Source organism: Arvicola amphibius, chromosome 15 (assembly GCF_903992535.2).
Source record: "Arvicola amphibius chromosome 15, mArvAmp1.2, whole genome shotgun sequence".
NCBI classification, from domain to species: domain Eukaryota; kingdom Metazoa; phylum Chordata; class Mammalia; order Rodentia; family Cricetidae; genus Arvicola; species Arvicola amphibius.
Window position 1 is genome coordinate 47,852,033 of NC_052061.1, and position 26,594 is coordinate 47,878,626.

Below are 26,594 nucleotides of genomic sequence, written 5' to 3' on the forward strand. Positions count from 1 at the left end.
TTGTGCTTGTTATTGCTTACCTGCACCCCAGCCCTAGGAGGCTCTTGGGTCCCAGTTCTGAGATCCCACTCCATTGCCCTGACTCGCTCCTTTTGTTTCCCAGGTCACTTGTTGGGCCTTCCTCACCTGTCTTCTGTAGTGTGGGTTTGAACATTCCCTTTCATCTTTTCTACTCTCTTGGTGTTCCTAGTTGTTTTCCCGTTGCTTTTGTTATGACTCTACCTGTTGTATTTGTTTGCTTTTGAGTTCTGTCTATCTTGGTCTCTCTAACTATTTATTTGCAACTGTTTATTTAGATCTGGGTTGATGGACCTGGTTTCACTTTCATGTTGGAGCCTAAGGTCTCTGGTGGCTTAATCAAAACATCACAGCAGTTGGAAAAAGGTCACAGATGGATCTGCTAGGGGAGGTTCTTGGGGGGGCGGGGTGTCTGGAGGGCTGTGCAGCTATGACACTGGTTGGTTCTCTGGGCTCTGATAATCACTGAGGAAGCTGAGGCATGATGGTAGTGATTGATAGAGTGCTCTGTAGGCAGCTGGGGCCCATGAGATGCTAGGCTTGATGTGAGGGCTCCAAACCTGCTTAGGACGGGAGGCTTGAGGAGGGAGTGGGGATGCGAGGCTTTCAGCTGGGGATAGCCCATCCCATTTTCCTCCCTCCCTCCCTCCCTCCCTCCCTCCCTCCCTCCCTCCCTCCCTCCCTCCCTCCCTTCTTTCTTCCCTCTCTTTCTTCCTTCTCTCTCTCTTTCTTTCATTTTAAAGGAGAAAAGCAGCTAGTTATTTATTTATCTGAGCATTTCTGAATGCTCAGAAAACAAGTAGAGCCCTGTAGTGAAGCACCTGCAGACTTCTAAGACTCCTTGTCCACACAGGGCTAGTGATCTATTCCACACCATGACTGTTAATCTTCCCTTGTGGTTCTTGCAGGTGACAGAAAGCCCAAACCCTGTGACCTCTGGATTCTCGCTTACTGGTGTGCACCTCTTCTTGCGTTCTGGATGATGTCAGAACAGGACCTGGCGGATGTGGTTCAGATTGCAGTGGAAGACCTGAGTCCCGACCACCCAGGTAGAGCTGTGCTCTCGTGTCGTCTCAGGGTCAAAAGCCTCTCTGCTGGACCTTGTTCCCGCAGTAAAGCAGACTCGCAGTGGTGCCGGCTCTGTGTAAAAGCTCAGTGGGTGTAAGCAGTGCTGCGTGAGTGAGTGTGCGTGGGTACACGCGTGCGTGCGCGCGCACACACAGCACCTTCTTACTTTTCTAGCTGGCCCCCAGGTTTGCTTACAGCAGTACAGCTCCTCATGCCAGCGCAGTGGCTCAGCAGTTGAGAGTATTCCCTCTCTTCCAGAGGACATGAGTTCTTTTCTCATGTTAGATGGCTTATGACCACCTGTAACTCCAACTCCAATGAATCTGATATCCTTTTCTGGCTTTTGAGGGCACTCCCACACATGTGGCATACGTTCGCATAGATATATGTTCACAAATAGAAATAAATCTTCAAATGATTGCTAGCTGGGCGATGATGGCACGTGCCTCTAATCCCAGCATTTGGGAGGAGGACAGACGCAGGCAGATCTCTAGGAGCTGGAGGCCAGCCTGGTCTACAAAGGACAGCCAGAGATACACAGGGAGAGAGAGACAGGGAGAGAGAGGGAAAGACAGGATTGCTCCTGAGTAGAGAGAAGGACTAGATGGCTGAGGTCAACAGAAGTGCGGTTTGCAGAGATAAGGTCACGGAGGGTGCTGCTGCTCTTTGACTCTGGCACTCTTTGACCTTGTTTTGTACTTAGTTTTAGATGAGATTAGGAAGTTGGGATGGTACTGCAGAGCCTGGATTTGGGGTTACCTTGCTCATCTGAAAGCAGCAGGCGCTGCTGGTGGGCCGTCCTTGAGCAGCTGCAGCTTCCACATAACTCAGCGTGTTTGCTGTGCTAGTTTGGGGGGCATATATGACACACAGAGAGAGTTGTGGCTGTCACTACATATGTGCCTCTCAGCCCCATGTTGAGAGTGGGCCCAGGCTCAAAGGCTAGGTGAGGGTGCTTTTGACCGCAGACACACTGGATAAATGTCACGAGTGGAGTTTAGTGTGGTTTTGCCTCTGGCGAGCATTGACTGGGTGCTCTGATGTTGTTGTGGGGTGAGGGAGGGCCTTTTTCTTCCTGGCTGAGGATTTTAATAAAGTGATTAAGGTGGCAGCCCTGTGCTTGGCTGTGGTTGTAAAGCGCCCTGAGGATCTTGCTGTGCTCACGCCAGTTGCTGTCTGTGTGGTTGTGTTTCAGTTGTTCTGGAGAATCATGTTGTGACAGATGATGATGAACCCGCTCTGAAGCGCCAGCGACTTGAGATCAATTGCCAGGATCCCTCTATAAAGGTACCGTGCGGCCTGTGTGCGGTGTCAAGTTTCTTTCTTTCTTTCTTTCTTTCTTTCTTTCTTTCTTTCTTTCTTTCTCTCTTTCTCTCTTTCGCTCTCTCTCTCTCTCTCTCTCTCTCTCTCTCTCTCTCTCTCTCTCCCTCCCTCCCTCCCTCCCTCCCTCCCTCCCTCCCTCTCTCCCGCCCCCTCCCCTTCCCTCCCTCCCTCCTTCCTTCCTTCTTGTTTTTGTTTTTTTGAGACAGGATTTCTCTGTGTAACTGCCCTAGAACTTGCTTTGTAGACCAACCAGGCTGACCTTGAAACACAGAGATCTGCCTGCCTCTGTGTAGCTTTGGAGTCTGTCCTGGAATTCACTCTGTAGACCAGGCTGGCCTCGAACTCACAGAGATCCACTGCCTCTGCCTCTGCCTCCCAAGTGCTGGGATTAAAGGCATGCACCACCACCGCCCAGCCTGTGTTGATTTTGTACCATCAATTTAGGCTTAGAACAGCAGAAGTGACCCTCTTACAGCCCTTGAGTGGCAGGGCCATACCTTCTAGAATCCCAGGGGAGGTTCTTCCTGCCTCTTCTGTGTGTAGCCCAGTCATGTCACTAAAGTCTACGCCTGAGGCCTACTCTCACCCAGGCCTGGATGATCTTATTTATTGAAATGCATCTAATGAAGACCCTCTTCCCAGATGATGCCACTTCTTCCCAGATGATGCCACAGTAAGTGGCACAGAGATGCCCCTGAAATGCTACATAAAGCACAGGCCAGTGCTAGGCGATGGTGGCGCACACCTTTAATCTCAGCACTTGGGAGGCAGAGGCAGGTGGATCTCTGTGAGTTCAAGGCCAGCCTAGTCTACAGAGTGGATTTCAGGACATACTCCAAAGCTACACAGAGAAACCCTGTCTCCCTTTTTTTTTTTTTTTTTTTTTTTTTTTTTTAAATATTTTATTTATTTATTTATTATGTATACATTATTCTGTCTGTGTGTATGACTGCAGGCCAGAAGAGGGCACCAGACCTCATTACAGATGGTTGTGAGCCACCATGTGGTTGCTGGGAATTGAACTCAGGACCTTTGGAAGAGCAGGCAATGCTCTTAACCTCTGAGCCATCTCTCCAGCCCGAGAAACCCTGTCTTGAAAAACAAAAACAAGTGCAGGCCGGGTTTTCCTGGCAGGAAACATTAATTGGGAGGACAAATGAGATGTCTTCCTATGTGTGCACATAGGCCTGCCTCAGATGGGAGGAAAGCTGAGGGTCACTATGGTCCCAGGTCCTCTCAGTCAGTCAGTGAATTGCTTCTGGATTTGCTTACTTGCGAGTCAGGGCCTGCAGAACCAGAGGTAAGTATTAGCACAAGAGAAGTCCGAAGGAGCAACTCAGATGACTCCAGTCCTCTCCACATGCTTCCTTTGTGTCAGGGGCATCTGCCTGAGGTGCTTGGTTCACTCTGGTAACGAGGAAAAGTGGTGCCAGCTGCAGTGGGGACTGAAAAGTCTACGCAGACCAGGGTGACGCACACTCTAAATCCTGGCACTCAGGAGACAGAAGCAGGTAGTCTCCGAGTTCCAAGATCGTCTTGGTCTACAAAGTGAGTTCTAGGACAGCTACATTGAGAGACCCTGGCTCCAACAAAAGGAAGGAAGGAAGAAAGAAAGAAAAAAGCAAAGTCTGTTCATGAAATACAACTTCAGACCAGTGGGCAGAAGGCCGCACGAGATTTCAAAGTGAAGTGTGACCGTCACTGTGCCACAGGACACATCTGTGAACAGAAACAGGCCTCGCAGAAGGGAAGGGGCTGCCTGGGTTCTGGTGACAGCACATTTTGCGTGCGTGCTGTCACATGTAGCCGTGAGCTGGCAGGGGACAGAAGACATTCACACGCCGCATTAGCAGCTGTAACTCAGCAGACAGGTCCAAGGTGCTTGTGGTCATTTTCACTTGCGGAGCTGTGCTAGGGAAAATATTATTTCCCCTCTGTTATTATGGATTTGCTTGAGACATTAGTTAACCTGTAACCGTGCGTTTTCACCCACACTCTACGCAGCGCAGTTCCCTTTCAGTTACAGTAATGGTTTAACTATTAAAAGAACTTGAAAGGCAAATAGTTGATGTTCTCCAATTAAAAAAATAGTGGTCCATGGTTTTGTCTCAAGAATTGGCCACCACTTAGTGCTCGTGATGTATCTCTCTCCCCGTACTGTTGACGTTGCCTCCATTGATGACCAGGACACTTGGAGCCGAGTCCATGCTGCTGCTTGTTTCCTCCTACACACAACCTTGGTGCTTGCTTCTGTGGAGCGGTTAGCAGAGGAGGGTCAAGTTCCTCTCTGACCTTTTCCTTACAGTATTGCTATGCTGTGATGAGTGGGGGTAGATGTGAGGGCTTTGGGCCTGTAGGGCATTCCTGCAGCTGCTCCTAACTGCCGTGCATAGCAGGGAGTAGAGGATGCTCAGAGTTCTTAAGAGCTCAGGTTGTCGGGTCCGAGTGCCCTGGACCCATGCATTCATGATTTGCTGCGCTAGGCTTTGGTGATATGCTATATGCCACTGCAACTGTTGTGGTTTTGATTGTATTCTGCAATTCCCTTTCAAGTTAGAGGAGAGACTGGCCTCCACTAGCTTGGAGTAGGTGCAGAGTATCAGTCTGTTCTGACTGCCTGTGCCTTGAGGTCCAGGGTCAGCCTAAGCTGCAACCTCTGCTCTCTCAGGCTTGTTCCTTCCTTCTGATGTGTCCCTAAGCTACATTTCTCCTCCAGTCTAATCCTTATTCTTTTTCCTTCAGATGTTGCTGACCTGCATTTCCTCTCGCTAACCAGCATCCTGAATGCTGGCCTAGAGGTCTCTTTTCACAGTAGAACTCTTGTGTCATGGATGTGGTGGCTTCTGACAGGACTGGCAATTGAAGGAGCAAAGCCTTTCCCTCTGGTCTGCATTAAACATGGCTGGCTACTGATTTCAGCTTGGTAGTTGGAGGCTGCTCCTTTTGTGAGCCACTAGGTGGCATGCTTGCTATTTAGAAGGTCTTTTTTTGGTTTTTCGAGACAGGGTTTCTCTGCAGCTTTAGAGCCTGTTCTGGAACTAGCTCTTGTAGACCAGGCTGGTCTCGAACTCACAGAGATCCGCCTGCCTCTGCCTCCCGAGTGCTGGGATTAAAGGCGTGCGCCACCACCACCCGGCTCTAGAAGGTCCTTGAAAGGGGGTCATTGCCAGGTTTCTGTGGGGCATACCTGTGAGTGGCAAGCCATTTTGTGTGTGTGTGTGTGTGTGTGTGTGTGTGTGTGTGTGCGCGCGCGCGCGCACGCGCACGTGCATACGCGCACGCACAATTTGATACAGTGTGCGTGCAGGGCCCCTGTTTTCCAGGTGTTGTTTGGATGTTAGGTACAGTCTGTCATCATAAGAAAGATTTTGCAGTTTTAATGTGTGAATCTGCAGGTGAACACAGTGATGAGCTTATTACTCTATGGTCTTAGTGTAGGTGAGATTGCAGAAGGGTCTTGTTCGGTACAGAGGGCTGGGCTTCTCACTGACTCCCTAGGCACTGCCTAGAGCTTCTCACTGAATCCCTAGGCACGGCCCAGGGCTAGATTGGGTGGAGTTAGGAGCCAGCTGTTTAGGGTCCATGGACTTGCCCCTCCCAGGGTAAGACACCCTCTCTGAAGCTTTTCTGTTTTCACTTCCAGTCTTTCCTGTACTCTATTAACCAGACGATATGTTTGCGGTTGGATAGCATTGAGGCCAAGCTACAAGCTCTTGAGGCTACTTGCAAATCTCTGGAAGAAAAGCTAGACCTGGTCACCAACAAACAGCACAGTCCCATCCAGGTCCCCATGGTGGCTGGTTCCCCACTTGGCGCCACCCAGACCTGCAACAAAGTGCGATGGTAAGTACCAAAGAGCCAAGGCTCCACAGGCCACCCTGGGAAAAGTGCTCCTGTGCCAACCCAGGCGCCGCTGTTACTGATCTCCCCTAGCCCCGGATATCTGCCCTGGTGGTTCCATGGTGCTGGTTTCACTTAGACCGAAACCAAACACAGGCTCGTGCTGGAACGACCTGAGTTGCTCCAGCGTTGTTCTTGGCTTAAGCAGATGAACTCTTCTTTCTTTGCACCTGGCCATGAACTTGGCCCATGTATGTTGCTTCTTTTCTTTTCCTACCTCTGGCTGGTCATTGCCTATGTTTTCTTCAGGGCTGGTATTTATAAATTTCACTTGATCATAGCAAACTTTCTGCTAGCTCTGAGACTTGCATTGTGCCTAATTTTTAAGTAGAAGGCTTATAGCCTCTTCCTAGAGAGCTTTGTATGGTTTGTATTCTACTGGCTTGGATGTTTCATGCTTGGCTTAGTGGGATGGAAAGGTGCCTCAGAAGGTGTACTTCCAATCCCTGGGTTCATAGGCGTGTGGCATGAGATCCCTCCTGGCAGCAGCACCCACTCAGTGCTCCTGCTGTTTTCATTCTTTCCTACAGCATATAGGAGGAAATCCACTTTTGATAGTGGGATGGTGTTATCTTTGTGCTCCAAGCTCCACAGCCTCTTGCCTATTGGGTCTGCGAAGAACAGAACAGTGGGTGGCAGTGAGAGCCACAGCAAGCTAAGAGGGACACCAGTGACTTTGCTGCAGTGTGGGTGGTGCTGGGTGCCACCTTGCTGGGTGCTGGTATTTAGAGCAGCAGTAGGTGCCTTGTGGATTTGGAAGGGAGTATGTGGGAAGGGGGAGTAAGGGTTACTTTGGATGGTTTTGGGGTGCTCAGGAGTACCAGTGCCTCCTCGTCCTCTTTCAGAGATGGCTCCTAATGAGGCCTGCTGGGCAGAGCCACTCGTTGCCTCCTGTGGCTCTCCAGAGCTCTCCAGCTTCACTCTCACTTGCTCTGTTGGCAGGAAACTGGGTGTCTAGCTTCTCCGAGGAGGCAGAGTTGCTCTTGAGACTGAAGTGGACTGCACAGCTCACCACGTGTCTCCCTACAGACACTTGCCAGTGTCTGTGCAGGCTCTCTGTTAAGCTCACAAAATGATCAATTGCCTCCTAAGGCAGTTGTTTTTGAAATACCTATTTGTCCCAAACATACTGTTCAGAAATACAGCTGTAAGAGTTGACGGAGTGGCCTGCCTCACAAGAGGGAGGAGTGAAAGGTCAGTGGCAGCGATGGATGGGAGACAAGCCTCAAGTAGTGCCTCGGGCCTAGGCTGTGATTGTAGACATCACCAGTGGGCAGTGGAGTGTTGAGAATGGTGAATTCTTTGTGCCATTTCCAGTGATGCAAAATGTAGGTCTTTCTAGACTGACACAGTAGTTGAATTCCTAGAAAGTTCAAGTTGCATATAAACCACAAGGATGACTTTTGTCTGAATTCCACCTGGGACGACATGGTCCTCATGGGAATGCTCAGGACCTGGATCATTTGTGCAGGAGGGTGTGTGTTAGATGAGATTGTTTCTGGCACTGAAGGAGACCTTAGCCTGTCTGTCCACACTTAGACTCTGGTAGCCACATCTGTCACACTGACTCCAGAGCTTCTGGGCCTGCACCACACAGCACTGATGTCTTCAGCAGGAGATTAAAAAGGCAGTGGTCCTCTTCCCTCAGAAGGTACTGCCTGTTTGGGCAATGATACCTCAGTCCTTATCACTCCTGGAACAGGCTGTCTTCAGGAACAGGAGAACATCTTTTTCTCTTTCTGGTTCTGCTAGGTTATAGGAGGACCTGGAGTAGGAGAGTGGGTTTTTTGTGGCCCTGCCTCAAGGGCACAAGCTTTGGAATTCCGTGTGTTTGGAAGCACTGGGTGTCAGGCTCACCTGGTTAGATATTCCCAGGTCCTAGACATTTCTAAGTCCCAGTTTCCTCATAGAAAGATGGAGAGCTGGGCCACTTTTCTACTTTGGTATGGTGGTGACAGGGGCCATGTTCTCTGGAAGGCTGTTAACAGGAAGCTTGAGAGCTGCCTGGAGGCTGAGAGCTGAATCCCAGGATTTCAGTGAAGGGTGGATGACTTCATTGATGTACAAACACAGAGAAGAAAGGAGAATTGTTCACACAGAACCTGGGCCATGGGGCATAGACTAGTTTCTAGAAACAGCTAAAAGGCAGTTTTGTACTGGATGATAAAGTACTGTGCTCTGTTTATCTGGGCCTTGGACATGTAAGAGAAGTACGTAAGCTGAATGATCTTACGTCGGATGATGTACTCTTGAAAATACACCTGGGGCCACTGCTTGCTGACTGTGGCTATAACTCACAGGACCAACATGGTGCCAGCCTCAGTCTTTCAGCTCTAAGAGGCCTCCAGAGAGCACATAGAGCCAATCCCTGAAGGACACTGTCTCCCATTTGGAGAGGCTACAGAGGTCTAGATCTAGCAGGAGGTGGTCCCCAGGGCCTTCTCTCTGCTCTGGAAATCTATGCCCCCTGCTGGTCTTTTGACACCTGGCTAGACAGTCTGAGGCTTTTGTGAATTCCAAGGAGTGCTCATCTAATTGTTTGTGCTCCTTGGCAAACAGAAGGCTGTGGAACACTGCCAGCCTCAGCTGGCATTGGGTCCAGATTTTCAGACTCTGCACCTGAGTGAGTAAATTCAAGAAAAAAAAAATAAATAAAAGAAGGCCCGTTTTCTTTGATGCCAAAGCTTAATCATGATCAAAATGTTTGTGAGGTTTCAGGGATGGGGTTTCATCCAGCAGTGGCATTTGGCTTCCAGAATTGGAAATGGACTTTGCTTCTGTTGCGCCTGGCTTGTGTCTCTCCTGCAGGTATGTCATTTGACTTTGAATAGCTGTTTTTGGAGGGATGGCAACGAGGTATTTTAATACTGAAGATGTTTGGAGAAGCAGTAGATGTTGAAGCATCTACATTGTTGTGGAAGCCTGTGATTTTATAAGCCATCCTTTAAAGCTGGGCTTGAAATGAAGCATCCCAATAAAGCCAGTAACATGTTCTCTGACCAGAAGGTCTCAGGGGCTGGTACAGGCATCGTCATATAGATGGCGAACAAGTCACCTCCCTGCTCTTCTCTGAAGCTAGACACAGACCGGTGAAGGAAGGCTGTGGTGTCTAGCATAGCTGAGCAGGGAGTGTTGGTACAGTACAGATGCAGGCCAGGAGCCATGCAGGCCGTACCCGACAGAGTGAGTGACAGAATGCTGCCTCCACGGTTGTCTTGTAGAACCATATTGCTTGATAACGTCTTTTAAAATCAGACATTTCTGTTTGTTTTTTATTAAGACTTGTACCTCAGACAAAATTTGTTCCTTATTTTTTAAAAGCAATAGATATTTTGCTTTTAAGGGTTTAAAAATGTCTTAGGACTAGAGAGGTGGTTTAGTGGGTAAGGGTTCAGTTGCTAGCACTGTGTAAACCAATGTGGTAGCGTATGCCTGTCATCCTCACACTCAGGAGGTGCAAACTGAAGGATCAGAAGCTTAAGATTATCCTTAAATACACAGTGAGCTCGAGGCCAACATGAGACTATGCCTCAAAAGCAAACCCAAAGCACACACGAAAAAAGTTGTGATGAATGAAAAGTTTTTGTATAAAAGTGGTTTTTCAAAAATAAAAAAAAAGGTGATTTAAAGCTTCCCTCAGTGCAGTTGCACAAAGCTTCCTGAAGAATTCTTTCCCTTTCTCTGAACTGACTTTAGAGACGAAGTGTGTGATGGAGAATGGTTATACAATAAGCAATGACTCTTAGTGCCCAGGATCCTTTGTCTCACATTGAAGGAAAGCCATGGTGAAGCTGCTCTGGCTCCTGGCTTACCTGCTTCTTGGAGAGCTGGTCTCCTGCTGCGCATCCCTTCTGGAGTGCTATGGGAACCCGTGTTTCGTGCTTCTGCTTTGGGACCATCAGCATTCTCAGAAGCCTCTGCTCTGGGGGCTCAGAGCATGCTAGGATCAAGACAGGGCTGTTTGACTGTGGAGTGTCTGGTCTCTCGGCCGTGATGGGCTTGTTTACGTCTTATCTAATTTTGAGTTCTGGATGTTTCTGTTTAATGTCATGCCTGATCTTCGTGCCTGGCCTGTGCTGCCTTGCACAGCCACACACGTTCCTCTGTGCACATGAGGGCTGAGCATTAACCAGTGAGGTACCAGTTCACACACACAAAACTTGGGAGTCCTTAGCAAACACTGCTGACTCAGAGACATGCTCCAGCCCCCAAAGCCAGCACAGCAGAGGGAGCTGTCCTGTTAGCCTGTGAGTGTTCTGACATCTCAGAGCACTTCTTCAGCACCTGCAGAACGCATGCTCTTTGAAGGGAATTGGGTCGGTCCAGGTCGCTCCGGGAAGAGTTGTCATTATGACCATCTGAGGTTGTTTCACAAGTTTCTCCCAGTACAGCTCTTGTACATGTCCTGGTATTTCTAAGTATTTTACAATTGTATATGCAGTTCAAACCCCTTTTCTGAGGCAAGGTCTTAGGTATTCTAGACTGGCTTCTGACTGCCCTGAGTGTTGAGGTTTATGAGGTGCTGGGGCTCAAACCCAGGGTGTGTGCATGCTAGGCAAGCTCTCTACTGACTGAACTGCATCCCCAGCTCCCATAAATCTTAAAAAAATATTTACATGTATGTATGTAGTCTGTGTGTGAGTGTGTGGTCTATGTTATGAGTGTTTGTGTGTGTGTGTGTGTGTGTGTGTGTGTGTGTGTGTGTGCTCTTCTAAAGCCACAAGAGGGTGTTGGCTCCTCTGGAGCTAGAATTATAGGTAGTTGGGAGCCACTCCATGTGGGTGCTAGGAACTAATCTCGTGTCCTGAAAGAGCCATGACTCCATCTCCTCCAATTGTTTGCTCGTTTCTAAATTTACCTCCAATACTGGCATGAAGTCTGGCACATACGAGTCAGGCACTCAACCTTTGTGGCACATCTCCAGCCCCAAGTACCTTTGTTTCAGTGGGTTTTCTGTAGGATCTGAAAAGAGTTGAGCCTGGGATGTAGTACACTTTTTTGTTTGGTTCTAACCTGGGTTTCTGGGCTGTCCTGCCTCTGGTTCCTGGCCGTCCAGGCAGTGTCAGGCATGGGCTCCCACTCATGGCGCACAGTTCTAATCCTAACCTTTAGGAGGATGAACCTAGAGGATGCTGCTAATTGAAAGCAACCTGACTTAGGTAACAAGACCCTGTTAACTGGAATTTTCCTTCTCCTCTTAGATTTCTCTGCCTTTACTGCATCTGCTGTGAGCTCATTTCCATGTGTTCTGTCCTATGTCTGCCCCACTCCCAACCTTATTTTCTGAAGGTGCTTCACAGGGTTAGTTTTGGTTCATCTTCAGAAAGTCTGTCCTTCCAGCATACCCTTTATTCTGATGTCAGATGACTAGTGTCGTGCCTTTAATACGTGTTAAATCTAGAGATTTGCCAGTGCAGCCATCTGGATCCATATTTCTCATTCAGGAGGCCTCAGCTCCCCGCAGTCTTCTGCCTCAGTCTCGCCAGTCCGGGAGTACAGACAAAAGCCATTGTATTGGCTTAGTGGGAGACTTTTCTGACATCAGTATCTCTGTCAGGAGAAGGGATCAAGTGGAAGACTGGAGTGCTGTGGCTCTGGTGATTCATGGCCCTGCTTAGTGTTCTGCAAGCCACAGTGGCCCCAAGTTAGCTGTCGTTCACTGAGTGCCCATTGGCATGCTGGTCACTCCCCAGGAAACCCACTGGACTTCAAACCTCCTTATCTTCCATGCCCAAAGTTGGCTTCTGACTGGTGGATGAGGCATCTCAAGACAGCCTCTGTTTCTTGTGTGCTTAGTGCTGCATGTAGGCTATGATGCTCCATCTTCCTGTCTTCTTCGGGGTGTTGGCCAACAACATGAAGACCCCAGAACCCAAGACACTTGGATCAGTATGAGCCCAGTCTTGACTTTATTTGGGCCTGAAATGAGCGGGCTTTGATTGTGGCTCGAGGTCTTCAGGTGCTGACAATGCATTCTTGCACAAAGGAGACAGAAGGGGACACCACCATAAACCAAAGGTGCTAAGCAGACCCTAGCAGGAAGAGCAGCTGTGGAGGGAGGTGATCCAGTAGAGCTGCACCTCAGCGTGTCCTGGGTGTGTGTAACTTGGAGGTTGTTGTAATAGTTTTTGTCTTGTTTGGATTTTAAGCCAGAGGTCTTCTGAGAATTACCCAGGGAAACTGTAAAAGTGAAAATAGCCCTAGGCTCTTGTACGGGGGCTCTGGCTTCCCTCAGAAAGTTCTGAGTTGTGAGTAGTAGTGCAAGCTCGGCCTTTTGTTCTGTTTTAGGAAGTTGTTGTAAGAGAATGTTGGGTTAATGTCTAGCTTGTTCCTTGCCAACTCTGTAGTCTCAGGCAGGTGAGTTGTCCTGAGAGACTGTCTATGGCAGAGGCACCTAGGTGCCTGTCTCTGTTTTGGGTTGTAGCCTCTGTGGAAGATACTACAGTGCCCCCTCTCATTGTGTGTGCGTGTGTTTGCCTGTGTAACTTTGTAAGTGTAAGGCACCACGGTGCCCAATCTCATGCTGTGTGTGTGTGTGTGTGTGTGTGTGTGTTTGCCTGTGTAACTTTGTAAGTGTTAGGCACCGTGGTGCCCCATCTCATGCTGTGTGTGTGTTTGTTTTACTCAGTGTCCCGTCTCATGCTGTCCATGTTGAAGGCATGCTGGTGTTTTGTCTCACAGTACTAGGAAGAACCACCTGCTTCTCTTAGCCTTTGCAGTCAATGCTTATCCTTTCTCTAGACCCAGAAGGCATGCCAGACACTGATTGCGGACACTCCTCTGGCCACAGCAGAGGAAAGGGACTTAATTCACAGCCTGCCCCACAGTTGCACTTTGCCACGGTGTAGAGCATGTTTTACAACTGAATAATGTCATATGAAGGCGAGAATATTCAGCTTGTGTAATCTCAGTTACAAATTAACATCACTGGAGAACTGGACAGTACTTGCCTGTAATTCCAGCACTTGGGAAGTGGAGGCTGGAGTTGTGAGTTTGAGGCTAGACTTGGATACATAGCAAGATGCTGTCTCAAAAACCAGATCCCATCTCCGAAAGTCCCAATAGTCTATGGGTTATATTATTTCCTTTTTTCTTATTTTTTTTATTAAGTCTTTTTTTTTTTTCTTTTTTCTTTTTTTGGTTTTTCGAGACAGGGTTTCTCTGCAGCTTTTTTGGAGCCTGTCCTGGAACTAGCTCTTGTAGACCAGGCTGGCCTCGAACTCACAGAGATCTGCCTGCCTCTGCCTCCCGAGTGCTGGGATTAAAGGCGTGTGCCACCACCGCCAGGCTTTTTTTTATTAAGTCTTATAAAAGGATTTATTTTTGTTCTGAGTGTTTTTCTGGCATGTTTGTAGTGTACTACATGCCTGTAACACCCATGGAGGCCAGAAGAGGGCATTAATCTGCCAGGAATTGGAGCTATGGGTGATTATTACCCACCATGTGGATACTGGAAACTGATGTCAGGCACTTTGCAAGAGCAGCCAGTGCTCTTAACTGCCAAGCCATCTTTTCAGCCTTTATTTCACTAAGTTTTTTTTTTTTTTTAAATAGAAAAATAGCAGCTATGGGTAGATATATAGTTAATTCAAGATCTTAAAAGAATGGGTAGAGGTCATAAAAAGAATTTAAAAAGAACAAACCAAGGGGGAAGTAGACAGCTGACTCCTGGAGCAGAATAGAAGAGTCTTATTGTGGGACAGCCCAGGTAGTAACAAGGGCAGAAGCTACTCTCTGCATGGTTAGCCTTTCTACAGTTGGCCCTGGAGCAGAAGCAGACCTGGATAGGAGCCCCCTGTAGATCATAGATCCAACTATGAGATCTGAGGTCACAGGGAATCTTTGGAGCCTAGAACCAGGCAAAGGATCCTTCAGTTTGATGAAGGGAGGGAGGAAAGGCAGACAGGCAGGTTGGCCTGGGAAAGCTGAGAAGAGCATAGAAAGAGTAGCACAGACAGGTGAAGATGCTAAAGCCAGAATGCTCTAAGCTCAGCGGTAAGTGAATCACTGTTACTGGCCTGAGGGTACCTGCAAGTCCTCAGCTCCTGGGCCACTAGGATATACCAGTCAGTCAGGGGGACCTTATGCCCTGTTAGATGAAACAAACGACGATGACAGTCCTTGATACTGGAAGAAATATGGAGACGTGGAGCTCCCAGGTGGGCAGCAGCATGGCCAGGTCTCTGGAAACTAGGTGTCCTTCCTTCACAGCCCAGCAGTTGCGCTCAGGTTCATTTGTGCTCGTGACCCAGGCACAGGAGTTTGTGTCATGTGGAAACTTGTAAGCACTCCTTTTCAGTGGGCAGGACTGATTGACATTGTCATGCTGTGGAGCAATCCCCAGCCACAGAAGCAACAAGTTTGAGCTGCTGCTGTAGACAGCTTGCAAGTCCATTTACATAATGCTCTTAAAGACCAAGCACAGATGGTTCTCTAGAGAGACCCAGGAGGTGGCAGAGCAAGTTGTGTGTCTGTGAAAGGGACATTGTTTGGACCTGTGCAGGAGACCATACTGCCCCAAGCTATACAGGTGCACATGTGGAAAGCGGTGGCATTTGAAGGAGACTTGCAGTCTTATGCAGTGTTAAGGGTTATTTGCTTCTGTTGCTTTGGATGCAGGCTACTCAGGTTTCATAGCTGGCGACAGTGTTCACAGGCCCTTGTGTGCTCCCTGTTAACCTGTAATTGCTTCATAACATGTGCGTGTGGGGCTTCTGTGTGCACATGGCTGTTTGTGTAAATGTGTGTCAGATCCTACATGGTTTATGTCATTTTAGGAGTGTGAATGCTGGAGGCCTCACAGGACCATAGCAGCAGGCAGAGCTCTCCAGAGTTACTTTGGATCACTTTGGATCCATCATGGTTTGGTGAGCAACTGTAGGTGTTACCAGAGAATACATAGAATGACTGAGAACCAAAATTGCCTGACATGTAGGCACTTCACGGTTGCATTTCGGAAAATCAGCTTTGTTTCTGGGAATGTGTTAGATATCACATGGTGCTGCTGTTGTGCCTGGGTATGTGGAGAGCCAGTGACCATGGCAGGGGGCTGATTTCATGTGAATGGAGTACCCTTTCCTCTGGATGAGGACGCTGGGCTTTCAGGTAACGTAACTGACTGCATCAAGTGGCAGTTCTTTCCAGTCCTGGCTCTTCAGAGCAGAACACACTTTAGACAACCCAGTGCCATGAAGTGCTAAGAGTTGACATGGTAACTGGTGTGTGAAAAAGTCTCTTGAGAGCCAGCTGCTGGTCCTGCTCACTTACACCCTAGTGTTGCCTTCAGGGTGTTGCTGAGCGGGTTCTTGGGCCACGTCCCATTGTTTCTAGAACTTATCTTCAAAGCCAGGCCTCAAGGCCTCTTGTTCTGGTTCTGCACTTTGCAGAGGGCTGCGAGTGGTGTGTGTGCGTATTTCCCTTTGCTACCCATGGCTTGACGGCCACATTCTAGAGTATAGCTGTAGAATAACATTGAGGAGGGCAGCTGTGAGACCCTCATGCCTTGTCATTGTTTGGGAGGGATGCGGTTGAAAAAGGTTGAACCAGACTAGGAGACTGGTTCATGGTAAGAGCTCGTGCTTCTGCAAGCATGAAGATCTGAGACTAAATCCCTATACCATGTACAAATCCAGACATGGCTGTACGTGTCTTGTAAGCCCAGCTCTTGGGGGTTGGGGGCAGACAGATCCCCCTGCTTGCTGACCTGCCAGCCTAGCTGAACAGACTAGCTTACTGTTCAATGATAAGACCCTGTTTCAAAAGAATAAGGCAGAGAGCAGTAGAGAAAGATTCCTGATGTCCTACTCTGGCCTCTGCATACAACTGACATGTAAGTTGTGTACACACACACACACACACACACACACACACACCTACTCACAAGGGAAGGAAAAAGAAAGGAAGCTGGTTTTTCTTGTAAACCTGTTGCTGAGATGATGTGCAGGTGTGTAGGACAGCAGAGTGCCTTAGCCTGTCCTCCCCACTCTGCTAACTGTCCACAGCCCAGCCTGCCCACATTAGCATTTGCATCAACCAAAGATACTAAGCAGCAGGAAACTGGAGAGTCCCATCTCCAGTTTACTTGTCCCTGACTGTTGTGCTCTTTGGCGCAGGCCCTGGAAGCTGGAAGTTGAATGACGATGTGCTCTGACAATGAATGTTGTTATTTTAAGGTCTTCTTTTTCTTGTGATTCTTTTGTTTCATAGCGTCGTCCCCCAGACTACAGTAATACTCAACAATGATCGGCAGAACGCCATTGTAGCCAAGATGGAAGACCCATTGAGCAACAGGGCACCGGATTCCCTGGAAAATATCATTAGCAAGTCAGTAGCCACCACCACCCTACCTTCCCCTGCCACTGTCATGAGGATAAGTGAGCATTCCTGAGCCAGGCCACAGTCCAAGCACATGTCCATGTCTGTGGTCACAAGGTTGATTCTGTTAGCGGCCACCATAGTTCTTAGGTCAGGGAGGGCCAGCCTGGTGCCTAGCGATGGTGGGTGAGAGAGCGCCAGATGTGGCAGCTGTGAGGACCTCTGGGCTAGGTCTGGTGTGTGAAGATGCCCGAGGATTGCACATGGTCATCTTGCCACTCCCATCTGTCTGTCCTGCAGCCGATCCTCTTCTGAGATATGTTGAGTTTGTGGCTTTTTTCTTATGCCTTTTCTTTTTTAGATGTGTTGAATGGAACTTCAGTCAGAAATGAAAGTGTACAATGGCAATGCCCTGTGGGGGGCTGCTGCCCATTGTTGTGGGGCCTCTGCCCATTGGCTTTGGCTCTGTGCCTCAGCAAGGCTTTGTCACCTTTTGGTTACCAGCAGTGTTCTCACAGATTTCTGTCATGCTTTTTTCCCTCTGTGGGGTGTGACTCTTTCCAGTTTTGTTCTGGCTTCTTGTCCTAGTCCAGTTCTCTAGGAAACAGGAGGTCTGGGGTGTGATGTCGGGGTGCTGGAGGCCAGCCAGGCTGCTGGGGAGAGGATGGGTTTCCAGACTTGCACTGAGGTCATGGGCGTGGAGTGTTAGTTGTATGGGGTCAAGTCCAGGAAGGACCTGGTGTGGCTCCTGCCTCTGGGGATGACTAGAGTTTTAAGGCCCCTGTGACTTTGCTGGTGGGAAATAGAGCTTCGTTTCCTCTGTAGTGTGTAATAGGTCATAGTCCAAAATGTTGACAGGGTCATGCAGAAGACAAATCAACCTTGGATCTTTTTGAGCACTTTCTGCTGCTAGCTGTTGGCTGCTGCTGTACTTCAGGGCCCGGTACCAAGAATGGCTCCCAGGGGACTACTGGCATTCTTGATGGCCTTGGAAGCTGCTCCTAGGATTTGTTTATGGGAGTCATGGGGAGTGTGGAGGTGTTCTAGAGGCTGAGTCACCTTGGGTGTCTGACAGCATGGATGATAGATGAGGGCTCTCTGACACACGATGACCATTGTGCAAATCAGATCTGAAAGCAGGATTCTAGGCTGAGTCTTAGTGAGTTATGATTTTATTTGTTTTGTGCTATTCATGTTTTTAAGCAGTTGCTTTATATTATGTGTCTTCTCGGCCTTAGACTGTTTCTGTGTGGTGTTGCTGCTCATCTCCATGGAGGGTGCGTGTGGGGACATACCGCATGTTGGGGGATCCACCTTGTACATTGGTCCATGCTCAGCTAGGCGTTAGGATAAGTCCACACAGCACAGTGAGTCAGGGCTGGTCTCAGTGTGCCACTCATGTCCCTCTCACAGCGTGGGCTGCTGTGTTTATTTCCCGCCAGCGCTGTTCCTGGGCGTCGGCAGAATACCATCGTGGTGAAGGTGCCAGGTCAGGATGACAGTCACAATGAAGATGGGGAGAGTGGGTCAGAGGCCAGTGACTCCGTGTCTAACTGCGGCCAGCCGGGAAGCCAGAACATTGGAAGCAACGTCACACTCATCACCCTGAACTCTGAAGGTATGTTACTAGGGCTGCTCTGCCTGCCAGTGCAGCCATATTGTGTCTCTGTGCTGTTAGTTTGGAAGGACATGTAGTTTGTTATTAGGAGGAGTGATACAGAAGTAGTCGAAAAAGGTAAAGCAACTGGGAATCCCACTGTGTCTTCCAGCCCCCGTGCCTGTCTCACGTTCCGTTGACTTTGTGCTTGCTTTCCCCTGCGTGTACAGAAATTGATTTCTTCCACATCAGTTGGGTTTCCAGAGTGATTTTAGTGGCATTTATGGGGCTGCCTTCTTAGGTCTGCTTCCTGAGAGGAATATCTTTCATGATCATGCACCAGTAGCCACTCACTTCCTTGACATTTCTCTGCAGGTTTCTGGAGGCTGGCTATTGCCAGGCTTAGGGAGCATAGTCTCCTAGGACTGGGATGCCTCTTGCACTGGGGATCTGTAAAGAGTGAAGAGGAGCCAATGCTGGGGTCTGTCTTTCTCAGACTCCTCCTCATGATTTTTTGGGGTCCCCAGGGTGGGGCATAGTCTTCTTCCCTGATGAGTCCGACATACCCTCTTGCCTTGGCCTGCAGTCAGCCTATGTGCATTTCAAAGGCTTTGCGACACTCGTAGCTCTTGTGTGCACTTGGCTTCTAAGTGGCTGTAATGTGGAGAAAAAGGAAAGAACTCCGACAGACTTAGACAGAATTCTAAGCTTATACTTTGTTTACCCATGAGACCTTGTGAGGTTTTGCTTCAATATCCAAATTATTGGGTTTTCCTATGAGCATATTTTTCCTACCTAACAATGACTTATTCTTTGTTACTGTATCTGAAATACTAGAAATAATGTCTTTAAAATTGCAGTGTTAGGGTAGGGGGTAAGGGCAGCATTTTCTGTGATGATCATTTTACAGCACATATTTTAGCAGTTGCTGAAGTTTAGGTTGTGACTGTTCTCAAGTGCTGTGTACTGAGAGCTTGATTGCCACCCATGACTCTTGCTCAGAAGTAGAACTTTCATGGGGTGGACCCAGGGGAGGAATTGGGCCATCAAGGTTATGTCCCAAAGGGGAAGTTGGGGTCTCAGCCCCATGTTGCCTTTCTTTTTGTGTCCTAGATTCAATGGGATGAGCAGCCTCTTCTGCCATTTGTTTCCACCATGATAACTGGCTACCCAGGCCCAGTGGCCATGGACTGAATGAAACAGTGACAGGCTGGTTTAGTGTATCCGCGTGTTTATACAATGAAACAGTGTCTGTCACAGTGACAGGCTGGTTTAGTGTATCCGCGTGTTTATACAATGAAACAGTGTCTGTCACAGTGACAGGCTGGTTTAGTGTATCCGCGTGTTTATACAATGAAACAGTGTCTGTCACAGTGACAGGCTGGTTTAGTGTATCCGCGTGTTTATACAATGAAACAGTGTCTGTCACAGTGACAGAAGCTGGTTTAGTGTATTCATGTGTTTATACAATGTCACCTCTTTCTGAATCTAGAATTTTTTTTATCACCCCCTCAAAGACACCTCAAACCAGCTAGTAGTCCTCCTCATCTTCCTACCCATCTCTTTTAGCTGTATTCCTTTTGGGTGGATGGAAGTTTCTGTGAGCCCTGAATGTGACTGGCTCATACCATTCAGGTTGCAAGGCTGTAACTGTTCCTGTCCTTCCCCTGTAGGGAAAGGGGCTGCATTCCCTGTGCTCTGGCCTTTCACTTGTACACATAAGGGCTGTATTATCATTGCTTCTCCCCTAGGGCAGGAACTGTTTTCCCCATGCCCTGGCTCTTCCCACATTTGACAAGGACTGCATGCTGTATACTCTGGCCCTCCCTTTGTATGACAGGTACTATATGGTCCAGGCTCCAGGCTTACCCTCGTGTGATATTGTCGGTTGACAGGCGTTTGGATTGTTGTACGTTGTGAGGTGTGAACACTTGTGTGTAAGTTTTGACATTCATATGGACTCTAGGCCTGGGCAGCTGGCTGTTCTAACACTAACTGAGAAGAAAGGTGCCAATCATTCCTTCTTCAGTGAAGCCGCATAAGGACCATGCCTGTAGTAGCCAAGGAACTTGACTGATATCCTTCTTTTCCTGTGGGAGCCGTGCGGGCTCTGGTGTTTTTCTGGTAGACTGCTAAGAAATATAATATTGATAATCTGGGGAGTCTGGATTATCATAGGAATAGAATTGTCCCTTTTGAATCTGATTTTGTGATGTGATCAGTGTGGCATAGATTTGGGAAAACTCAGGAAAAAAATCACACTTGGCACTTGCTTTGTTATTAGTGTCCTAAAGAGGAACAAGGGCTTGTGTATTCAGAGTTCAGGTTCTCTGAATAGAGGCTGCATCATCTCTGAGTAAGATGTGTTGTTAGTAGAGGCTTTGAGCAGTGTCACAGCCACACTAAAAGCTGCTTGTGTCCACGGCGATGACACTGGGGACAGCACCAGGACTCGGTAGTCCCTAACTCATGGTTTTACTTTTGAGGAAGTCATAGTTCAGAACTGTTTTGCTTTATTGTTCCTTGGGAAAGGTGGGTCACATTGTTTGATTAGCAGTGTAAATGATCCTGCTGAGCCATGCACACGGAAGTGCTAGGAGGACTGCCGAGCAGGACAGTGTCTCTCTTCAGACTCCTTGCCCACCAGTCCTGACAGTATTGGCCTCTAACCTGTGGGACTCAGAGTCATGGTCTGGTCTCCTTGCTCAGCAGGGAGCCTTAGGCCATCTGGCTCATGTCATAGAAGCATTGCTGATGTGAGGTGCTGTGATGATAAGCTTGTAGGGTTTAGTCTTTTTGTTCCCTGTTAAAAGCCAAGAATTGTAAGCTGACAGATGCTTCTTATCTTTTTATGTGAGAATCTGTGTGCTTGAGGTTTTAAGAACCAGACTTTGAAGCAGTTATTGCTTAATTCCAAATGTTTTATATAAAATTTGAAGTCAGTTCGTTATATTACAAGGGTATCTTTTCCTGGTTTGTTTTGTTTTTAGGGTACTGAGAATTGGACCCAGGACCTATGTATGCCTGGCAAGTACTCTGCCACTGAGCTATATACCCAGTCCTCTTTTCATTTTTTAAAAATATTTATTTATTTATTCTGTATACAATATTCTGTCTGTGTGTATGCTTGCAGGGCAGAAGAGGGCACCAGGTGGTTGTGAGCCACCATGTGGTTGCTGGGAATTGAACTCAGGACCTTTGGAAGAGCAGGCAGTGCTCTTAACCTCTGAGCCATCTCTCCAGCCCCTCTTTTCATTTTTACTTTGAGACAGTATTCGTGAAGTTGTCCATGCTGGCCTCTAATTTGCTGTGCAACCTAGGAATGATAGGCCTTGAAATTTCAGTCCTTCTGCCTTAGCCTTTGAAGTAGCTGAGATGGCAGGCCTGTGCCATTTCATTGTATTTTAGTTTTTACTTAGGTAATTTGTTAGTGATATAAGCTTAGCAGTCCTTCTGCCTTAGCCTTTGAAGTAGCTGAGATGGCAGGCCTGTGCCATTTCATTGTATTTTAGTTTTTACTTAGGTAATTTGTTAGTGATATAAGCTTAGTTTGGGTGAGATAGAAGGCATCTTCTAATTGTTGGAGCAGGAGCAGTAATTGTGTCCCGTCACCCCCCCCCCCCCCCCCCCCCCGGGTTTCTCTGTAGCTTTGGAGCCTGTCCTGGATCTATCTCTTGTAGACCAGGCTGGCCTCGAACTCATAGAGATCCGCCTGCCTCTGCCTCCCGAGTGCTGGGATTAAAGGCGTGCGCCACTACTGCCCAACTTGGAACAGTAATTGTTAAACCTAGTTTTTGCCCATATCTTCTGTGGATAGTCAGGTTCTCCTGTACCCCATTCTTAAACACTTGTGAATATAAGAGGCTTAGTCACTCAGAGCCCAAGTTGGCTGTGTGACAGATACAAATTAGCTAAATGAATCAAAACGGGATCTGTTAATTAAGGGATTTAGTTGGGTTTCCATTCCCACAGTGTGGGCATTTGGTAATTCCTAGAGGATGGTCTAATCTTCCATGTGAAATGCTGAACCTTTAATCACAATGAGGAAGTATTGTGCTTTGGTTGTCACTGGTTCAGTCCCTCTGGAGCTCACGGTTTCTGTGAGTATGGTTCCATGCCACATTTTGCTGATCAGTTAGGACTTAGTGACAACCTCTTGTGACAAATGCCCTATAGGTTTCTGTGCTGTGAAGCTAATGGCAGCCTGGGCAGGCTCCAAGTGGCCTGCAGCTTAATTTTTGCTTTTCTTTACTTTATTGTGACCCACTTCTAAGATGCCCAGTCATAGAGAAATGAGCTGATGGCAGACGTGTGGATCTTGCTTGTGGAATGACCACATGGTATAGGGTAGCAGAGTCCTTCTTGGTTGTGGTTAGTTTTCATATGCTAAGAAATATTTGTGCATTACTGGTTAGAAACCACAACTATATAATAAAATTGTTGATCAAAAATAGCCTACTAAAAAAGAAAAATGAAAAATCATACATACCAAAAACCTTTTTGAAAAGAAAATGGTGGAGTAGGCCATTTTTAAATTGAAATTTGTAGTTTATGGAATGAATTTCAAAAATTTTTCACTTCTCTGCCATAGAAATAGCTTCTGGCTGTTATAGTTCTACTCTAGCATGTGGCTGGTCTTCCCTTGGCTCTTTCTGCTCCCCTTCGCCATGTGGAACTTTGTTAGGTACTTAGCCACCCATGTGGGGATGGGGATTATGTCAGAGCATCTCGGAGTCTAGCTGCAGGTATTGGGAATGGGTGTGAGGATGCAGACGTCTCCCATACTCCATGGGGCAGATGCTTATAAATTTTTTTTTTTTTTTTTGGTTTTTCGAGACAGAGTTTCCCTGTAGTTTCTAGAGCCTGTCCTGGAACTAGCTCTTGTAGACCAGGCCTGCCTCTGCCTCCCGAGTGCTGGGATTAAAGGCGTGCGCCACCACCGCCCGGCTTGAAATAGAAACTAAAAATATAAAATGGAAAAAAACATTTAATAAATGGTGCTGACATAACTGGATATAAATATGTAGAAAAATGAAAATAGATCCATATCTATCACCATGCACAAAACTCAAGTCCAAATGGATCAGTGGCCTCAACATAAAACCAACCCTACTGAACTGCATAGAAGAGAAAGTGGGAAGTAACACTTGAATGTATTGGCACAGGAGACCACTTCCTAAATATAACCCCAGTATCACAGACACTGAGAGAAACAATTAATAAATAGGACCTCCTGAAACTGAGAAGCTTCTGAAAAGCAAAGAAGACATACATGGTCAACAAGACAAAATGGCAGCCTACAGAATCTGAAAAGATTTTCACCAATCCCACATCAGACAGAGAACTGATCTCTAAAATATACAAAGAACTCAAGAAACTTGACATCAAAAGAACAAATAATCCAATAAAAAATGGAGTATAGACCTAAACAGAGAACTCTCAACAGAGGAATCTAAAATGGCTGAAAGACACTTAAGGAAGTCAACATCTATAGCCTTCAGAGAAATGCAAATCAAAACAACTCTGAGATTCCATCTTATACCTGTCAGAATGACCAAGATCAAAAACACTGATGACAACTTATGCTGGAGAGGATGTGGGGTAAAGGAACACTCTTCCATTGCTGGTGGGAGTGCAAACTGGTACAGCCCCTTTGGATATCAGTATGATGATTTCTCAGAAAATTAGAAGCAATCTACCTTAAGACCCAGCAATACCACTTTTGGGTATATACCCAAAGGATGCTCAATCATAGCATAAGGACATGTGCTTAGCTATGTTCATAGCAGCAGTATTTGTAATAGCCAGACCCTGGAAACAACCTAGATGCCCCTCAACCGAAGAATGGATAAGGAAAATTTGGTACATTTACACAATGGAGTACTACTCAGCGGTAAAAAAAATAATGACATCTTGAAATTTGCAGACAAACGAGAAAACATCATATTGAGTGAGGTAACCCAGACCCAGAAAGACAACTATCATATGTATTCACACCTAGGTGGCTTTTAGACATAAAGCAAAGAAAATCCAGCCTACAATCCACAACCCCAGAGAACCTAGACAACCAAGAGGACTGTAAGAGAGACATACATGGATCTAAATAGGAAGGAGAAAAAGATAAGATCTCCTGAATAATTTGGGAGCGTGGGGGTCACAGCAGAGGGGAGAGGAAAGGAAGGGAGGGGAGTGGAGAAAAATGTGTAATAAAAACACTAAAAGAAGAAAATGAATTGTTCAGATGCTAAAGTTGGATTGGCTCTACTGTAGTCTGCCTGAGGTCAGAGACCACCAGATCTGCGTGTTTGTGGACGCTAATGCACTAGGTGAGCCAGTATGGCTCAGTGGGTGGCAGTTCTCCCTCCTGCTTGTCCCCTGTATCACTGAATGACAGCAGGTGTAGGCCTCTCTTGACCTGAGATGATTTTCCTGATCCCACAATAGTACTCTTAAGTTTGCCTGCCACGCTTGCAGCCACTGGTGTTTCTTGCTTAGCTCACTTAAACTTCCTGCTTAAGAGCGGATTGTACACACAGTTTATTGTTAGTTTCATGATGTATCTTCAGATCATTTCCATTTTTGTTGATTGTTGAGATGGGGTCTCCTTATGTAGCCTATGCTGGTCTGGATCTTATAACCTCCCTTCCTCAACCCTGCAAGTTCTGGGATTATAGGCATGTGCCGCTATACCACTGGATTTTTTTTATATGCATACTGGATATAGCAGTAACTGAGTGACTTCCAGAACAGGATCTGTCTCTGAGAACCATCTCTCCACTTAAATACCATTGATACCACTGAGAAAGAGATTATTTATTCATCTTGTTCCAAATTCCAAAGTTCAGTTATTTCTATCCTTAGCTATAGCTGAAAGTTCATTCCCCTTCTCCATCCTGCTAGCATGTCTCACTGTGACTTTTCTCCCTCCCTCCCTTGCTTCCCTTTTAGGTTTTTTGAGACAGAGTTTCTCTGGGTAACAGCCCTGGCTGTCCTGGAACTAGCTTTGTAGAACCAGCATGGCCTCGGACTCACAGAGATCTGCCTGCTTCTGCCTCCTGAGTGCTGGAATTAATGGCTTGTGCTACCATGCCCATGATGTTTTAAGACAGTATTGTGATAAAGGGATCTGGCAGGAACTGGCTGGGAGAGGCACACATGACACTGACTGGAGCATAGTCAAAGATGACTTGGGTTTATAGACCCTGGAGACTGGCAGTGCTTGGACTCTGCATCACCAGCATCCTTGTCCCCATTTAAGATTTCAGTTTTAGTTCTGTTATCCCAAGAGGCTTTTGTTATTTGAGCCCATATCTTGTTGGATGGATTCTCATCATCATCGTCTGTACTCAGGATGGCTTGGCCTGCTACTGGCTAACGGCACTGGCTACATCTCAGCTTTGGTGTTCCTGGCAACCAGATGAAGGTTGGGAGCTTGACTTAGCAGTCCCAGGGAGCTTATATTTGAACTGTGTGCTGTGCTGTCTGAACCTGCTTCTGAGCTTTGCTAACTGACACCTTTTTTCTTCTTTCAGAGGACTATCCCAATGGCACTTGGCTGGGCGATGAGAATAACCCTGAGATGCGGGTACGCTGTGCCATCATCCCCTCTGACATGCTGCACATCAGCACTAACTGTCGCACGGCTGAGAAGATGGCACTGACACTGCTGGATTACCTGTTCCACCGAGAGGTGCAGGCCGTGTCCAACCTGTCGGGCCAGGGCAAGCATGGAAAGAAGCAGTTGGACCCCCTCACTATCTATGGCATCCGGTGTAAGTTATACAGCTAATAACAGCCAGGCTTGTGGCACTGCTGAGGTGGTCAGGGAGCTGAATTTAGACCATGTTTCCAGTGCTGGGGGTGATGCCAGGCTATTGATTATCACAGAGGTGGGGATCTGGACCCAGGATTTTGCTTTGGCAAGACATTGTGTGGCACCCTGTGCAGAGAGGGGCACTTGGGAATGCACTCCAGGGAATTGCGGATCCCAGTGCCAGTCATCCTTAGGCTGGTCTTGAAGAGAGAACAGAGGTGGGGTTCCTTGCTGCCCACTGGCACAGTGTTCCTGAGCTGCCCAGTGGCACGAGTAGAGTCTGTTCAGGGAGGGCTTGACCTTGGCACTGTGCTTGCCCATGAGCTGACCTGGCTGTGCTGGAAGCCAGTAGCACTTCAGGACCAGTTTTCTTACCCTGCACGCTCTTGGTGGGTTTGCCCGAGGAACGCCACTTGCTCAAGCTGGTTGTCCATGTCATCCTGGTTATACCTGGAAAGCTTGCAAGAAGTTCAGGCTCCTCATCAGTGATGAGTCTGATATCCAGCCTCCTAGACTGTTCATTCCAGAGCTACCTGGAATGAACTGGCAAGTGGTGGCCTC

The 26,594-nt window shown here is 47.6% G+C and overlaps 1 protein-coding gene across 7 annotated transcripts in view; it reads left to right on the forward strand.

The window, feature by feature from the left end:
- Positions 1-26,594, forward strand: part of LOC119801761 (BTG3 associated nuclear protein) — a 76,449-nt gene that overhangs the window by 21,074 nt on the left and 28,781 nt on the right. For 4 of the 7 annotated variants that reach the window (XM_038312363.2, XM_038312368.2, XM_038312364.2 and 1 more), the window contains exons 2-7: positions 927-1,067; positions 2,282-2,373; positions 6,053-6,252; positions 16,516-16,632; positions 18,066-18,241; positions 25,753-25,992. In XM_038312363.2, coding sequence (XP_038168291.1) covers positions 998-1,067; positions 2,282-2,373; positions 6,053-6,252; positions 16,516-16,632; positions 18,066-18,241; positions 25,753-25,992 — 895 coding nt within the window. In that variant the 5' untranslated portion in view covers positions 927-997. The remainder of the gene's footprint in view (positions 1-926; positions 1,068-2,281; positions 2,374-6,052; positions 6,253-16,515; positions 16,633-18,065; positions 18,242-25,752; positions 25,993-26,594) is intronic. The other 3 variants (XM_038312365.2, XM_038312366.2, XM_038312370.2) reach the window with 1 other exon arrangement.